This window comes from Rhinolophus ferrumequinum, chromosome 21, assembly GCF_004115265.2.
Source record: "Rhinolophus ferrumequinum isolate MPI-CBG mRhiFer1 chromosome 21, mRhiFer1_v1.p, whole genome shotgun sequence".
In the NCBI taxonomy this organism is placed as follows: domain Eukaryota; kingdom Metazoa; phylum Chordata; class Mammalia; order Chiroptera; family Rhinolophidae; genus Rhinolophus; species Rhinolophus ferrumequinum.
In genome coordinates, this window is record NC_046304.1 from 25,936,830 (window position 1) to 25,955,380 (window position 18,551).

Here is an 18,551-nt window from a genome sequence, read left to right on the forward strand (position 1 = left end):
TTTCATTTTTATAAAAAAAAAAATCTTTCTTTACAAAATCTCAATGTTCCTGTCCTACTAAGCTTCTTGATGTTCTTTAGGTTTAAAAATACAGTAGAATAAAGCGCCTATAATCTACCTCTTAATCCTACAATCCTGAAAACACTATCTCAAGGTCATCAATGATCTCTTAATCACCAAATAATATTAACTCCATTTTATAAATGTGAGCACTGGGTTTTATAGCAGTCAAGTAACACACCAATAGCTAGTAAGATACCCAGCGTGGATGTTACTAATTCCTGCTGTTGACTCCAAAATCCATAGGCATTACCTCTAGGCAGACAGCCCAACACAACACTGTCTTCTGAGAACATTAAGAAATGCTTTCCTTTTTCCTTAATGTCTGTAACACTGCTTTTAGCTGCTCCTATACACTGGTTTCTCCCTTTCCGTAAATGTGAGTAGTCTTAAAAATATCTTCCTTCCTGTCTGTTCTTCTCGACACATTCCCTTGAATTCATTTAACAAGAAAGCATTTATTTTATTGAACCCATACAATTCCAGACACCACGGAAAAACAATGAAAAAGAAATAGTCCCGGGCCTTAAAGGATTGACAGACTATTAGAGGAGAAAGCCCGATAGGCAGATCCAATACTGTTCTCAAAAAACAAGTTTGTCTGTACAAACACAAATGTGAATCTATGCCACACAGCATTGATTTTCAAGTTTTTTCTGAAGACTATACTTTTTAAAGAAAAACTGCTTACAATTTCCAAAATAGGATGAAAGATCTAGAACTTCTTTTATCCACTATCTTCTTCCCCTCACACACCATGTTTTTTTCCGAAGACTCATAGAACGTAGTTTGAAAACCACTATATTCTAAATTCTTAAAGTTTTGCATTTCATATATAGGTCTTTAATATATCTGGAATGGATTTTTGTGTATGGAGTAAAATAGGGCTACAATTTCAATTTTTCCATAGGGATATCTAATAGTCCCAGTGCCATTTATAGAAAAGACCCTCCTTTGCCCTCTGCTCTGTAGGGATGCTTCTATAAAAAAATCACGTTCCTGGATACATGTGGAATTGAATTTGGGTTCTCTATAGTTTTCCACTGGCCTACCACTATGCCAATATCAAACTGTTTTAATTACTATAGCTTTATATATAATAAATCAGAATATCTCATAGATCAAGTCATCTCACCTTGACCTGGTTTTTGAAATGTGTCTTAGCTATTCTGAGTCCTTTACATTTCCATATATATTTTAGAAAAAAACGTGTAATGTTGAGCTCCACCTGGCAAACTGGTAAAATACCCAACAAATTTAGGTCAATGGTTCTCAACTGGGACAATTTTAATAGCCTCCCCCCACCGCCGCCCCCGCCACACACAGGCACACTCATACCATGGGCACTGAGCTATCCCTGGGGATATTTCTGGTTGTCACAAGGCGGGGGCAGAGGGGATGCTAATGGCATCTAGTGGGTTGAGGCCTGGGAGATGATGCTAAACATCCCAAATGCAAAGGACAATCCCACAACAAAGAATGATCCTATACAAAATGTTAATTCAGTGCCACTGTTGAGAAACACTGCCCCAAATAAATCAAAGGGCAAATATGTATGGGCCCATTAAAGCGTAGGGGATGTCTACCAAAAACAGTAATTTAGTTTTAGAAAAACTGAACTGCCATGTGTGAAATAACATTAACCCCCAATTCATTAAAAAAAAATCATATTATCTACATATACAAAAAGGCTTATCTTCCTGTTCTTTATACCAGGGGAGTTTGCAGGAAGCTTATTGAAAGGTTAAGTCTTCAAAATACAAAGTTATAAAGAAGTGAAGTATATCCAAAATACATTGAAAAAGGAAAACAAAAAATAAAAAACTCCTAGATAAGTGAAAAACAACCCAACAGAAAAATGGGCAAACTTGAATAGGCAATTCACTAAAAAAGATATTTAAATGACCAATGAACATATAAAAAGATGCTCAACCTCATTGGTCACCAGAGAAATACCAATTAAAATTCCCGGTAACAACACACATGTACTAGAATGGGTAAAATTTTTAAAGACTGGAAATACCAACTTCTAATAAGAATGCTGAACAATGTAAATTCCATATACTATTGGATGTAGGGCTGAAATTTGGTTCAACCACTTTGGAATATGTTGTCAATATCTGCTATAGCTGAACATATGCATACACTATGACCAGCAATTCCACTCTTAGGAATATATCTAATAGAAAATACGTATTTGCATCAAAATGACTAAGAATATTCAAAACAGCATTAATAACCAAAAGTAGAAACACACAAATGTCTAACAACTATAAAATGAATGAATTGTGGCATATTCATAGAGGAAATAATATACAACAAGTACTATATTATATGCAACAACATGAATGAAATCTCAGAAATACAACATTAAGCTAAAGTAGACAGACGTAATTCCATTTCTACAAAAAGGCAAAACTCATCAATGGTGACAGAAGGGAAGATATAATTACCTGTAGAAAGAACAGTGACTAGAAAAGAGAATGAGAAGGGCCTCTGTGTTGGTAATATCCTTTTTTTTATCTAGGTGGTAGTTACATCAATGTGTTTACTTTGTGAAAAGTCATCAAGCTATACACCTAGAATTTGTGCACTTTTCTGTATTTAGGTTATATTTTATTAAAGAATTTACTTAAAAATATAAAGAGAGTATCAGAATACAACCCTGATTTACCCCATCTGATCCTTCAAGAGACCCTAACTCACAATAATGTTAAAATGCAAATTGTGTATATATTAACAACTGATTTTTCACAAAGGCACAAAGGCAAGGCAATGGACAAAGGATAGCCTTTTCAATAAATGGTGCTAAATATCCATACACAAAATTAATGAACTTGGATCCATACCTTGCACCATATACAAAAATTAACTTGAAATGCGTCTTAGATTTAAAACTATATTTGATTTTTAAAAAACCCAAAAACTTGTACTCAAAATATATAAAGAACTTGCAAAACTCAATAAAAACAAACAAAAAACAACAGGCAAAAGGTCTAAACAGACATTACATCAAAGAAGATATATAGATGGCTAATAAACACATGAAAAGATGCTCAACATCCTAAGTCATTAGGGAAATGCAAACTAAAACCGCAATGAAGTATCACTGCACACCTACCAGAATGGCTAAAAAGGCTGACCATACCAAGTGTTGGCAAGGATGTAGAGAAATGGGAACTCTCAGATGCTGCTGATGGGCATCTGAAATGGTACAACCAATTCGGGAAATAGTTTGGAAGTTTCTTAAAAAGTTAAACGTAAGTGATCCAAGTCATTCCACTCCTAGATACTTACCCAGAAAAAGTGAAAGTATATGCCCATAACAAAGACTTGCACATAAATGTTCATAGTAGCTTTATTTGTATTAGCCCAAATAACAGAATATTGCTGAGTAAATATTACTGAGTATAAATGAGTAAATAGAATTATTACTCGGCAATGAAGAGGAACAAACTGTTGATACATGCAACAACATGGATGAGTTTCCAAAGAATTAAGTGAAAGAAACTAGACAAAATAAGAGTACAAACTATACGGTTCCATTTATATAAACTCTAGAAAATGCAAGCTAATCTATGTGACAGACAGCAAATCAGTGGTTGTTTGGGGAGGGTGAGTCGTGGAGGGGTAGGAAAACTTTTGAATGTGACGGACATGGTCACCATCTTGATGCTGGTGAAGGTTTCATGGAGGTACACCTATGTCAAAACTCACCAAAGTGTACCATTGAAATATACAGTTTGTTATGTCAAGTATATTTCAATAAAGCTGTTTTTTAAAAAATATAGGTTACATATAAATATTATAAACCAGAGTTTTTATAATTAGCTCAAAATCAATTCCATCAGTCATACACAAATATTTATCTAGCACTCTGCTCGGTTCTAGGGATACAACGGGAAGCAAACTGACATGGTCCCTGACCTCAGGGAGAACACAGACTGCTGGCGGAAGCAGAGGTTAATAGAAGATGCACACAGACACGTGGATAATAAAAACTGTGACAAGTGCTCTGAAGGAGATGTACAAAGTAAGATGACAGAATACAATAGGAAAACCAAACCTAGTCTGATGGAAAGGTCTGTATGTCTCCCTCAAAGAAGTGACATTTCAGCTGAGACCTAAAGGACGAACAAGGTAACAAGCTGAAGATGGAACTTGTCTCAGAAGCGACACTACCACAAGCAAAGGCTACAGGAAGGAGAAAGCATGACCCTTTAAAGGAAGGAAAAGAAAGCCAAGAGGGCAAGGGTCAAAACAGCAAAGACAACACTACTGGTTACCTCTCCAGCATCTATTCCACCTCCTCCTCTTCCTCATTCCTAACGGATTCACACTTCCTTCAAGCAGCTACCCTTCTCCACACAGTCACGTGCTTTAGAGGGAGATGAGTCCATCCTTGATTTTACGAAGTGGATCCTATTTAGACTTAAGTCAATCACGGCAACCTTTGTCTCCCTGCCAGTGATTAGTTAACAAGTGAAAACCATGAGTAAAAGCAGGAAAAGAAGTTACTGCATGCTCCAAATAAGAGATGGTAGTTTAGACTAGGAAGATGTCAACGGAGATAGAGATTTTCACTGAGGAATAAGGAAGAATAAAGTGTACAGGATGTCAACTAGGTTTCTGGTTTAGGCAAACAATAGTCAATCCTTTCCATATAGTCAAAGCTGAAGAAATAATTTTAAAAAAATTAATAATCTTACGTTATTCTTAAAATAGTTCTGTTAAATAAATGTAATTGGAACTATTTAAAGATCATAATTAAATTAAAATACACCTGATCCTCATGTAGAATACCAGCCTTAGAAGTTCAGGCAAATTTATCAAGAATGAACGAGGCTAATTAATTAGATTTTGTCTTACAATACAAATCAATATATTATAAAATTCTAACATATAATTAACAATACGGCCTGCAAATAACATCAATTTCTGAATATCATTTATTTTGCCCTACCTTCTTCAAAAAATGATATAAACTAGCAAAAGTTCTGAATAAATTAAAAGTCAAGATAAGAATAAAATAGTTCAAAGATTTCTAACCACTCTATGTATTATTTTAAAATTCCAGAGAAAATAGGTAGAGATGCATAATCAATCATACTAACCAATCAGGTCTCATTAACAGCAATAAGTAACGATCCTATTACAGACGCCAACAGACTCAGGAAAAATATAAACTACCTTGGCGAGGTGATGAAGTGCGATTTCTTTCAAAAGGCGGTGCACTTGGACTGTTGAAATGATGTGAAGTTCCTTGGTTCATGTCACTGTTTGTAAGATTCTTTGAATGGCATGTACAACAACATGACAATGGTACTTCAGCTTTTTTACTTAAGCTTTCATCCAGTGGCTTCCCTAAAAATAAAAGAACCTCTATTTATAATATTTCTAATTAAAAAAACATTACTCTTCCTCTGCCGGTAGGATGAGCACAACCATCTCAATTGGACCAGCAGTCATCCCAGAATGCAAGATTTTCAGTGCTAACACGGAGAAAGTACCTGGCAAATCTGAACAAGCTGATTACCTTATGCGCAGCATCACATTAGGACAGGAGAGAAACACTTATGCCAGAAACATTTATAGAGAAGTTATCATCAGCTTACATAATTCATAAACATCTAATAGTCAACAATTAATACTGTAATAAAGGAACACTCAAGTATCATTTATATTGAAATTTATTAAAATACCAAGCAGGAAGGATTAAAATAAACACCTACAGTATATTCCTAATTACTGTTATTTCCCTAAATGAAGCATTTGAAAGCTCAGCATGTTAAATAATAATGCAAACACATAAGGGTTAAATGATTTCCACATTATACTTCTATTTCAAATAGAAATGTTTCATGATGTATCAATTCTGACACATGTTCAAAAGACATTTTAAGGTCAATATTCAAATGAAATGAAACAGGTAATTTTAATACTTAAATACAGAATTGTAGTATGTCTCCATTGGGTGCCTAAGTGTATAAATATACAATTCATAGATACTACAAAAAAGCTGAATATTTTATTTTCTATAAACAGTACTGACATTATTTTCCTATCTGTACTACATAAAAACTACTAATTCTATTTTCCAGAGTCTCCCATTAAAATTTTAAGTTATTAACAAATAATCTCATTTTCCCCAAAGATTAACATCAGTAAGAATCAAAATGGACGACCAAAAGCTTGTAAAATATTTTTATTTTATATTATATGCTATGTTTTTTAAAAGCAAATGTTTGTGCTACTGATAAAACTGTATTAAAGTAAAACACAGTTTTACTTTAAAACTGTACTAATTTATTTTAAAACTGTATTAATTTACTTTAATACAGTTTTATCAATAGCACATTTCTTTTTAAAAAACATAGTATATAAACACATATACATACATACAGGTACACACACCAATGGTTAACTTTAAACCCTCCTAATATATCAGGTCAAAACCATCTAATTATGTAACTAAAATGTATCCACTATTATTAGTCAGATCAATTATGTATACTAGATCATCTTTCATAAAAGTAACTTACTAGGCATTTGTTAACAAATAAATAAAAATAATGGAAAAGAATATAAATTCATGAAAACAATATTACTACCACCTCACATCTGCTATTATCAATAAGACAAGAAATAACAAGTGTTGGAGAGGTTGAAAAGGCACCTCATACACTGCTGATGGGAATGTATATTGGTACAGCCACTAGGGAAAACAACATGGAGGTGCCTCAAAAAATTAAGAGTAGCGCTACCACATGACCCAGCAATCCATTTTCTGGGTGTCTACTCACCCAAATTTGAAAACATTTATTCAAAAACATATGTCTATCCCTATGTTCACCTCACCATTATTCACGGTGGCCAGGACATGGAAACAACCCCAGTGTCCTTAGATGGATGATTGGATAAAGAAGATGTGATACATATACGAGTATACAACGGAAAACTACTAGCTATAAGATGACATACTACCATTTGCAACAACATGGATGGATCTTTAGAGTACGAAGCTAAGTAATATAAGTCAGATGGAAAAGGACAAGAACCATATGATTTCACTCACATGTGGAACACAAAGCAAAAAATGAACAAACAAAATACACAAACTCAGAGACACAGACAACAGAATGGTGGTTATCAGAAGGGAAGGGATAGGAAGACGATGAAGAGGGTAAAGGGGGTCAAATATATGGTGACAGAAGGAGAGAAAACTGGGAGGTGAGCACACAGTGCAATACACAAACGCTGTATTACAGACCTGTATACCTGAAACTTACATAATGTTATTAACCAATGTTGCCCCAATAAATTAAATCAATAAATAGCAAATTAGGTTTTAAAAAACCCAGTATTACAATACACTTCGGCTTATCTGGCATTTAAACAAGTAGAAAGATCAACTAGAATGTTTTTTTTATGTATTCCATGTTCTAATATCATGAGAAAGGAACAGATATGCAAGTACATTAAAGGATTTACTAAAATAAAAAATTATTCCCCTTATAGCATCATGACAGCCCCATCTCTTGCATCTTTTACGTATAAATTATCGTAACTATTTTCATGATAACTCTAAGCATCCCAAGATTGTTATGTATACTCTGAATCATCAAATAAAGGATTACATTATGCTCAAAATTGTTTTAGGATTAATTGAACATATTCTACTATATTGAAACTCTTGGAAGATATATAACATCATAAAGAAACATCTTAAAAGACAATACTTAGCAAGAATATGGATGAATCATTCTAGATAAAAAGTACTTTATTATATTTGTTTATGTCCCAATAAGCAATCTGAAGACAACAACCAACTACATACCACTTAGGGACTGTTGCCATGCTAAAGCAGAACAAAGTAAAGCTAAGCTCTTCCCACTTCCTGTAGGGCTCTCCAGCAAACAATGTTGCTTACTGTTTAATCCTCTGACAATCTATGAACACAAAAACAATAAAAAATTAATAAATTACTTCAGAGTCTCTCTCCATCAGAAGTACAAATATAACAATGAGAAATAAAGTTGCACTTTAGGGAACACAGCAATAGCAGAAGGGAGAATTAGTAGTTAGTTAAATCTAGACTTTATTCCTTTTTACCTCTCCCTAAGAAATGAAAAAAGTAATCTGTGCCTTAATTATGCAAGAACCAACATTTCTAAAACCGGAATACACTACTACCTTACACGTAGCCACAGACGCAGTGCATGTTGTAAACCGCCAAGCACCTGTATCTTAATACTTAAAATAATTGCTGAAAAACACTTACAGCATTCATCATAGCAAGCTGTGATGGATACGCTTTACAAGGAAAGTTAATCTTCACCCCACCAATCGTATATTCAGACCACGTTGAAGACATTATACTTTCTTGTTTACTTCAGATTTCTAACTGCAACACAAATGAAAATCAGTATTAAAACGATGCCGTTCAAAGAAAACCAGATATCCAACACTAAGATAAAAGTCAGGAAATAAAAATTGGAATAAACCTATGAACAAAACAAATGGAAATAAAAGAATTTCCTAGTCTTATAAATTACAGTGATTGAGAGCACGTGTTGAAATCTGACAAATCTGAATTTGTATCCCTACTCTGTCAAAGCTGTGGACCAGGAGTTAGGAAGTAAAGGTTCTAGGTCAGGTTGTGGCAACAACTCAGGTATGTTACATTGGTCAGGTCTCCTTCACTTCTCTTGACTAAGATCCTTATCTGTAATAATTGTTAATTTTAAAACTGTTGTAAGGGAGAAAACTCCTTGGCACATAGTAGGTGCTAAATAATTAGTATTTAATGGAAAGAAGTGGGCTTTGGAGTAGGAAAAGCTTAAATTTGGATTCCACTGTGTGGAATTAACCTATTAACCTCTCTTAGGCTGCTTCATCTGTGAAATGGAGAAAATGCTATCTACCTGATAGGGTTTTTTATGAAAACTAGCCAAGCAGTGACTTAAAAATAAGGCAATGTACAGAATGTGCATAAACTCCAGTATCTGACACTGAGGAAATGATCTCCTTTAATCCCTACATCTTCTAAAACACCTTTTTGTTACGGTAGGATCCATAGATGTAATTCAGAGACTGTGCTCTCTTGATCTGACACGCAAAAGATTCTGTGCATAACTTTTCTTTTGAGAGAAAGTCTTCAGAAACATATTCCCAAGGAAACACATTCCCAAAAACGTTATCTCAAGGAAATAATTGAAAATAGAGGGGGAAATGATACACACTGTTATCAAGTGAGGAGTTAATTGCAATAGTGAAAAAAATGGTAAATTCAATCTGGGGATGGAGGGATGGTTAAAATAGCAATTCAATAGGTTATGAAGGCAATAAGAACCTAAACCATAGCTTATGGGTTCTAAAAGAAGTTAAGAACCACTACCGTAACCTATTTTCCACTTCTAATGTTTTGTGATTCTATCTGTGAAGCTCTGAGAATGAGATTTGGTGGAATCTCGCCCCTTAATCTGAATCAACAACTCAATGTTGGCCTAGTTACTCAGGTATCACCTAGAAATCAACCCAACCCCTGCCCCAATTGTGGCAACAAGCATCTCAAAATGGGTTTCTTTCCCCCAAATATTAAATAAAGGACAAAAAAAAAAACCCAAAAACCCCAAAACAAAAACAAAAAACATGCTCTGCCAGCCGCGTCGCCCCCTGCCGCCAAGAGTTAATGCGGGGCCGGGGGCTGATACGTAACAGGCCTCTGCTCCTAGGTGAGTACAGGCTCGCTCCTCCCCAGGTTTTCTTCCTCATACTTCCCTCCTCCCTCTGCCAGTTCAGATACCCGAAGTGCTGGTGATCCAGTCAACACTGGTGGACTTGCCAGGCGGATGGGCGAAAGCAGAAAGCACCCCTCTGCAGGCTTGGCGCCCTCCCTAGAGGCGGCTGACTTGCCTGGTCTGAGGAAAACCCAAGCAACGCTGACTGGCCTCCGATTCACGCGAGAAAAGGAAACGGATACCGACGAGCAAAAGCGAAGCCCTGGCACTGAGGAAAGGTCACAAGCCTCGCTCTTTTCCTCCCCGGGATGCTACTCCCCAGGCCTGGTCGCGGGCGCCGGTCCGCTTTACGTTTTCTCTCCTACAGCTCTCATCAGTCCCAACAGCACTTTCCCGGATGAATTCCCGCCTCCCATCCCTCGGCTCCCAGCACCCAATCGCCGGGCGAGCTCAGACAACCAATCATACGCCGAGACCAGATATCAAGCACCCAATCCTGGCGCGAGGTTAGGGGAGTGAACTCTGGCACCCAATGGAAGCCTCCGCCAAAAAAGAATAGACCCAAAGTAATTGGCGGCACCGGAAAGCGAACGCCTGAGAAAACAATTCATCGCGTAAAACCCAAGGATTTAGAGGGAAAGTTTTCTCCGTTTGAGTTTTTGAAACCGGTGATTTAACCAGTACACCCCTTTCCTTGGAAACTCGAAGTCTTATTCTTAAGGTCTGTAGACCAACAGAGAGGAAACACCTTTAGTAAGTCTTGCCCAATTCTCTGAGCATTCACCAATGCTGCGCGATTTGGTTTCCGAACTTTAGAGCAGCCAGGGTTTTGAAAAGAATGAGGCGGGAATTGCTAGACTACGAGCCGAACTAGGCGTAAAGGTTTGTTGACAACCGGCTGCAATAATAGTAATCAAAGTTTTCCCAGATACCAAATTCCACCAAAGAAACGCTCTCGAGGTCGCCAGCACCAGATCACTTCCTTTTATCTCCGTTAAGGCTTATCCCTCCTAAAACCAGTTTATTCTTTTTTGCCAAGTGCACGTCAGTGTCCACAGAGGTAGGCGGTTAATCACGAGCTCGCCAAATTGTTAAAAATCCTGTATAGCCTGAACTTGGCTTAATATTAGTGTCCCAAAAAAGGAAAACCTGAGCGTTTCTCAAATTAGAGAAACTACTTTGGGGAGAGGATAGTTGCAAGAGGGTGCACCTGGAGGTGAGGTGAGTTGATTTGTTTGCCTTACCATCAGTTTTACATCTTCCCCCAAATGACAAAGCTTACACCCCTAAAAATAAATTCTACTCTTTAGTAATTTCCGGCTCAGAAGTTTATCCTAAAGAAGTAATCCTTAAGAGAGAAAAAATAATGTTAGTTGATTACTGTGCTTATTGTAATACTGAAAAAAAGTCATAAGCTTCCCAGCCTAGTAATAGGGAGATGGTTTTATCACTTTTATCATTACGAAGCCAATAAAATAATCAGGAAAACTAAACAACCTGCAAACAAATTCCATCTCTAGAGTTAAATGAAAAAAAGCAGACTCCAAACTGTGTATTATGAATTCTGTTATGTGAAAATATGTATGCATAAGCAAAGATGAAGGGAAGGTACAAAAATGTAATTTTTACTGTTAAGACAGTGGAATGAAGGACAACATATAAAGATAAATCCTTAAAAATACTTCCAAATTGAAGTTCTGCTTTTACAAATTTTTAAAATACCAAATCTTTTAAGCAGCTGCTCCAGCATAACTACTTTGATTTTTTTCTCCTAAATTTCTAAGGTTCTCAAATGACTCTTTAACCGTGTAATTGCCATTTGATATATAACAAAAAGGGATCCACCTATGCTCTGGAGCTAGACAGTCCTGGATTCCAGTCCCCTGAACTGTTCCATTCAGGTTAACAGTAGTGAAATGAAACAAAAAACTACAAGTTCATTTGATAAAGAATATGAATGTTTATATAAACCAATATTCAAAATATCTGCACACATCTGTTTTCACTTGAATAAAAAAATCACATTGTGACAAATTTTATAACCTTAACTTAAAATACATGAATATTAACATTTACTAATATATTTACACACTTTATTTACATCATCAACAAATCTGATGAAAAATAGCATGTTATTATTTTAACACAGCAGGTTTTGACCAGTCTTTGAAAATTGATCCAGGAATGTGCACTGCATTTAGTTAGAAAACATATTTCAACCTTTTCTGAACTCTTAGAGGTTACCTACCCACACAAAATATTCCAAAGCCCCCGTTTCAAAACAAAACGGGAGCAGTTGTATTTAATCTTAAAAGACTACAAAACTGCCTTGTTTAAAAATATGAAAACTCTTATGGTATTTTTTAAGTGTATGCTTTTATTTTTCACAAAATTACTTAATCGAACATTAAGCATCTATCATCTGTGATACTGTGCACTTCATGATTTGAAACACCTACAAATTAGTTCTTAATGTAATACCCTTATGAGGCAGGGCCAGTAGTAATCCCACTTTACAAAGGAGGAAAATGAGATGTGACTATTTGCTAGTAAAAGGTCTTACGTTAAATTTCTTTTCTTAAAAACCACTCTGTCTTATTAGCCTGCCTAATATCTTTTACAAGTGAAGAGGTCTGTTTCAAGTGGGGGGCAGGAGGGAGAATCATTCAGGTATAGCTCAGAAAGCAAAGAGAAGTATATGTTTCCCCGAAAACAAGACCTATCCCGAATATAAGCCCCAGTGAAGATCGTCAGCCAGACAGACGCATTTAGTACGTTATGACGATGTTCCAGAAGAAGATAACGTGACAACGTGACTGTATTTGAATAAATGTAGATTGTTGTACATGAAAAAAAAAGACATCCACTGAAAATACGCCCTAAAGCATCTTTTGGAGCAAAAATTAATATAAGACCCAGTCTTATTTTCGGGGAAATACGGTAAATGACCCGGTCGTATTTTCGGGGAAACACAGTACCTTCTACACTGGATACTTAATTAAGAATAAAATGAGGATTGTGGATTACCTGAATGCATCTACCTAATCAATGGAAGTTACTAACAGAGGACTGTAAAATCCTTCCGCAATATGGTATTTTCCGCTTTTTAATTTTTCCTGAGGTCCAAACATTGTATGTATTTTCTTATTCAGAGATCTTCTAAAATTATGATGTGAATTATAACCCAGTGGGGTTTATTGCTCTAAACTTTAATTAGATCCCAATGTATTTCTGACCATTAGATAATGAGTAAAGCATTATAAAAATAAATTTAAAAAAATACCTAAATGTTAAGACCCTCCTTTCAGGTTCTTTTCTCTGCACAAAGATGTTTCTGTAAACACTTTTAAACCAGTATCTTAAAACTCCAAATTAATTCAAGTATCTCTTAAAACATATGGCTTCATGTATCATTAAAAATTGAAGCAAATATTTAAAAATCTTAAAATCCTCATCTGCAATTCCATGGAAATCATCTACAAAAAGCTATTTGCCTTTTTAAAAGTCTTCTCAATACTATTTCTTGAGAAATGGAATTTCATCTTGCATTATCATTACTTAGAGATTTCTATTTTGGTATTTAAATTCCTAATTTTTCCTGAATTCTCCCTTTTTCTCTTTCTCATCATTGTATCACTGTCACACTCTGTTACTAGTTGACAGTTAAAATAAACACTAGGGATACCCACAAATTTATTTTTATAAGAAATTAAAGGCATGGCAGTTTCTCTTCACTTCAAAAGTTAAATACAAGGCCAAATTCAGTTTCCAGTAATGAATTTCTTAAATGTGTTCCCAATAGAAAGAAAATCTCGGCCACTACAATATAAGCATACCAGCAAAGTAGATCCAAAGAACTGCCAATCAAATACAAGCAAGCATAATTCTCGAGAGAGTTCTAAATTGTATTCATGTTGAATTGAATCATTTTAGTATTCCAAGACGTTACTGTTCCCAGTTAAGCGTTGTTATAAGATATAGATTCATGTTGGGTATATGCAGCAGACAGCTTCATTTTTTTTGTTTTAAGTCATTTTTCTGTTTTTTTGTTTTTTTAAATTCCACTAACACTCATGTTTATTATTTCAATTATTGTGCTTTCAATACAATGACAGAGCTGTACATCAGGATCCATGCTTCTAGTGTCCCTGGATCCATTTTTAAAAGATGGATCTTTACAGATTCCAGACAATCCACTTGGTTTCTCCTTTATTTGTTGAAGACCTAAAAACATAAGGAAAAAATTAATTAAGCCAAGAAATCTAGAAAGGATTTTGGTGTTTTTGTTTGAGATATTAAACAAGTCTTGAAAATAAGTTACTACTTACGAGTAATAATTGGATCAATGTCTCTTGTCTGAGTGGCAACATCAGAGGCACAGACTTGCCCTACTTGGATTAGCAAAGACATAATATCCTCATACAGTGGAGGAAATGCTCGACAAAAAGAGACCAAACTTGGCAGAGTTGGCATGAAAAAAGCATATCGCTTAGCCTGTGTTAAAACTGTTGGAAAGAATGAAACAGAATTTTTGGTTTTACAGATATAAATTCAACCTAGATGGCCTATACAATATACTAAGCACCATACTCAGTTTTCTAAGACACGGCCAGCTTCTGCCTTTAGGGAGCTCACAATCTAGTAGTCAGCTGTCATCCAACATAAAATCCTTATGCCCAAGCACTGAGACAGTGCATCACAGGCATTACTTCACTTAATTCTCACAAGTCTTATGAACGTAGAAAGCACAATAATGATACCTGCTTTTATATGAAAAAATTCCTAAATAAAACTTAGATTAAGAAACTTGTTTAAGACCACACATCCAGTTAATGGTGGAGTTGGGATTGAACTCAGGCAGTTTAAGCTCTTAACCACTACAAGTAATTGTAACATGAGGTGACGACAATGGAAAGAAAAATGAACAGAGTGTTATGGGAGCCCTGTGGAAGAATACGAAACTAACTAAGCCATTACTTTAAAAGACTGAATTACAGTTCATATCTCTTAAAGAGTTTATTTTCATACGATTTTACTCTACAAACCAGGTGGTTAAAATGTTAGGGTATGTTATAGAACTTAAGGAAGCAATTAATATACTTATTTATACATATGCCTGTATTTTCCTCGAACTCTAAGCATTTGCAATAAATTGTAATTTGTTTTCTATTGACATAATTACATTTAGAGATTTGATTTCAATTTATAAAATGTGGGGAGCTTATTATTTATTATAAATCTATATATAGTCATTCACAAAATGAAAGATACAATTTGCCTACCTATTCATCTTCTCTACATTATAAATCACATTTGTAATAGGAAAATTTTCAAAGATGGCATAAATTAATTAGTGACACAGAAAACACAGTGTCACTAAATTCAGAAAAAAAGATGTACTTCTTTGTTCGAAGTTTTGGTGCTGGTTGGCTACACACCTGTTAGCAAAGTTCCCATGACATTGACAGCTAAGCGAGCCACACTGAGTGACTTTGGTAATGCATACTGGATACACAAATGAGAAAGCAACTGGATAGCAAATATCTGCAACACAAAATCCAAATATTACATGTTTCTGAAGACTATCTTTAAGTATTAAAAATTGTAAAACGTTTTCTATAAATAGCAAGACTGGAGAGAAATCAAAATTTTCCTAAAGCTCCAAAATGATCATACCTGTTTTTCAAGTTCTGGCTGTGCAATAAGCTCGGGTATGAAATCCAGACAGATGTGCATAGATGGAATACCTGCGACTGTCAGAGGCAGAAGTTCACATGGGTAACCCTATCTCAACAAGAAAGGGGGAATAAGTTAGAAATAAAATAACTATAAATCAAATACAGATAAAAATATGAAGAAAAGTTTTACTTCCTTTATGTAAAAGTAACTCATTAGGCTAGAGTGCCTTCATGCATCCTGGCATTTCATCTTTCTGATACACTAGAATAGAGGTAAATTATCTGAACATTTTAATAGGCTGAAATAAAATCTAAAAAAATCTGGATTTTTCTCCATATTGCAAAGGAGCATTATTATTTGAGTGATATCCAGTTTCTAAATATTTCCCATTCATTAAATACTCAGGCCCACCCACCCCCCAAAATAAAGTTCAACCATACAGCACCATTCTTTGAAAACAGACCTGAAAGTGAACAAGCTTAGCAATGTTGGGATCCGCAATGTACATTTGGTGCAACAGACAACAGATAAGGCACTGAACTTCTCGAAGGTTACAAAGCAAATTGTCTTCTCCTTCCTCCGTTCCCTTATTTGGAGTACTGTTAGTAATGACATTTTGAACATTCCTTAGCAAGGTGTCTGGACTGACACCCTTTGTTTTTTCCTCTTCAGTAGGTAAACAAATCTCCAAGAGAATCTGGACAGCTGCACTATCCTACAAGCAAATAAAAAAAAAAAAAAAAAGTCAATTTAAGAAGTTTTTGAGAAGTTTGTTTGAAATCAAATCTGACTTTTTTTTTACATTTACAGAAGTTATAAAAATAACTATTTCTTTAAAAAAAAAAGGGGGGAATACGTCTAGGAAAAAAAGTGAGCCATCTATAGGGCAATGGTTCTCACCTTTTTATGGTCATGAACCCTTTTAAGAATCTGAACAAAACTATACACCTTCTCCCTATAAAAATTAACATATATAAACAAGCATACTGCATAATTTCAGGGTGGTCACATATTCCTAAGGCAGACCCATGCACTCCAGTAAGAACATCTGCTGAAAGAGTATTCTGATTCAGTGACACCCAAAACAGGCCCTAGACGAAAAAAAAAAAAGGACTTCTACCAGAATCTCTTTTTCTTCCTCCTAAACTCCTACTTCTCCCAGGATACTAACCTGTATTCCCCTTCTTTTTCTCACCTGGCTACCAACTAATTAATTCCTCTGAAGATGGTGGTTAGTAATTAATGCCTAAAAGTCACTTCCCAAAGTTCTTTTCCCTTTTAATTTGAAAATGGGCTCTTTAAGGTCCTGGTTTTGCAATGCAAGATTCCATCTCACCCATTCAATTTGTACAACTAAATGTTGCTCAGTCTACAAGCTTGAGTGTGAAAATAGAATAGTATTAGATTGGTGCAAAAGTAATTGCAGTTTTTGCGATTATTTTAACCTTTGAAACCACAATTACTTTTGCACCAACCTACTAGTTTCTTGAGGGATGATCTATTTGATCCTCCTACACATAAAGGAGAGTTATAATCACTCTCATCTAGCAGGAAGGAGTTAAAATATATATATATATATTATATATATGTATAATATATATGACATGTATCTCTGAAAGACAGCTACTGCCTGAAGAAAACAATTCCTTGATCAAATTGTTTAAGAACTTGATTATAAAGTAAGGTTAGCCTTACATTATAATCATTTATAAACTAAGGTTAGTTTTACTTTCTAATCATCATTCTCAGGTTGATGGGTTTTTGGTTTTGTGTTGCTACTGTTTTGTTTTGTTTACATTTGTAGACTCTGGAGCCAGAATGCCAAGGCTTGAATCCTAGTTCTGCCACTTACTAAATGTATAACCTTGAGCAAGTCACTTAACCTCTCTGGGTCTCATTCTCCTTTACAAATGGAGAGGATAGGAGTCCATGCCTCGTAGGTTGATTATAAAGATTAAATGAGTTAATATACATAAAGAACTTAGAATAGCACCCAGCATATAGTAAGCATTATATAAATGTGGTAGCTATTACAATTCTCAATCCCTTATTTGACATTCTGAGGGCCAGATTTATTTTAGAACTCAGAATTTTTTTTACTGTAATATTATATAATACCTCCACTAGAGACTAGGGTAGCACACTCTAATCAAACACTGTATTAATATTTCTGCAGGAAAACATACCAATATTCACATTAAGTGGGATAAAGGCCATAAATAGCTTCACATCAATTCAGGTCAAGTTTTGTCACAAATGAGGTCACACATCAGGTCTGGTTTTTCTGCCAATTGAATTACCAAAAACATGCTTCAGTTTTCACAGCTTTTGGATTTCTGTATTACAGATCAGGGATTGTGGACCTATATTATTACTCTAATTCTCCTTATTGCCAATGAAAAGATTTCATAAAATACATTTTAAACTAAGAAAAACATTTCTACTTTGAAGACCTCAAATTGCCGAGCATGTAATCATCTCACATCTCCTTTACTATTCAAAATGACCACTTAAGGCTTCGGTATAATTCTATACTGTTATAAAACTTTTCTAAATATAAAACTGAACCACTTATATTGTCATAGTATTTAATGACTGCCTGACATTTTATTTTATATATATATGCACACACATATAGAGGGTGCCAAAAAAAAGTATACACATTTTACGAAAGGAAAAGACTGTATTAAAATTACACTGATGGTAACCACTTTGAGCACCTCTTGTAATTGCAGAAGTCAAACGTGACTTGTAGTCATCTTTTGTTATCGATATATTGAGTATTACAATTTTAATAGTTTTTTCCTTTCTTAAAATGTGTATACATTTTTTTGGCTCCCTTTGTATATATACACATACTTCTTGTTCTGTTTGTGTCCACTATTTAATTTTTTCCCACCATTTGACTTTCAGAAGCAAAGTCTTATATTTTGTTAAAATGTAAATCTTATTTAAGTGGCTAGTGAATCAGTATCATGAAGATTATTCCTGATGTTACTAATGCAGTCCATCGATATTCAGAAGCAAAGGAAACATCATTATAGTATGTTCCATAAAGAAAGGATGCACAAT

General features: G+C 34.9%; 2 protein-coding genes across 7 annotated transcripts in view; both read right to left on the reverse strand.

Annotated features, from left to right (window-relative positions):
- Window positions 1-10,177, reverse strand: part of BRIP1 (BRCA1 interacting helicase 1) — a 155,604-nt gene extending 145,427 nt beyond the window's left edge. For 2 of the 4 annotated variants that reach the window (XM_033091772.1, XM_033091769.1), the window contains exons 1-4: window positions 9,866-10,177; window positions 8,342-8,464; window positions 7,898-8,009; window positions 5,251-5,424 (exon numbers count right to left, since the gene is read on the reverse strand). In XM_033091772.1, the coding sequence (XP_032947663.1) occupies window positions 5,251-5,424; window positions 7,898-8,009; window positions 8,342-8,434 (379 nt within the window). In that variant the 5' untranslated portion in view covers window positions 8,435-8,464; window positions 9,866-10,177. The remainder of the gene's footprint in view (window positions 1-5,250; window positions 5,425-7,897; window positions 8,010-8,341; window positions 8,465-9,865) is intronic. The other 2 variants (XM_033091770.1, XM_033091771.1) reach the window with 2 other exon arrangements.
- A 2,513-nt stretch (window positions 10,178-12,690) lies between these two features.
- Window positions 12,691-18,551, reverse strand: part of INTS2 (integrator complex subunit 2) — a 42,349-nt gene continuing 36,488 nt past the window's right edge. For all 3 annotated transcript variants that reach the window (XM_033091469.1, XM_033091472.1, XM_033091470.1), the window contains exons 21-25: window positions 15,943-16,194; window positions 15,477-15,584; window positions 15,239-15,344; window positions 14,129-14,305; window positions 12,691-14,024 (exon numbers count right to left, since the gene is read on the reverse strand). In XM_033091469.1, coding sequence (XP_032947360.1) covers window positions 13,855-14,024; window positions 14,129-14,305; window positions 15,239-15,344; window positions 15,477-15,584; window positions 15,943-16,194 — 813 coding nt within the window. In that variant the 3' untranslated portion in view covers window positions 12,691-13,854. The remainder of the gene's footprint in view (window positions 14,025-14,128; window positions 14,306-15,238; window positions 15,345-15,476; window positions 15,585-15,942; window positions 16,195-18,551) is intronic.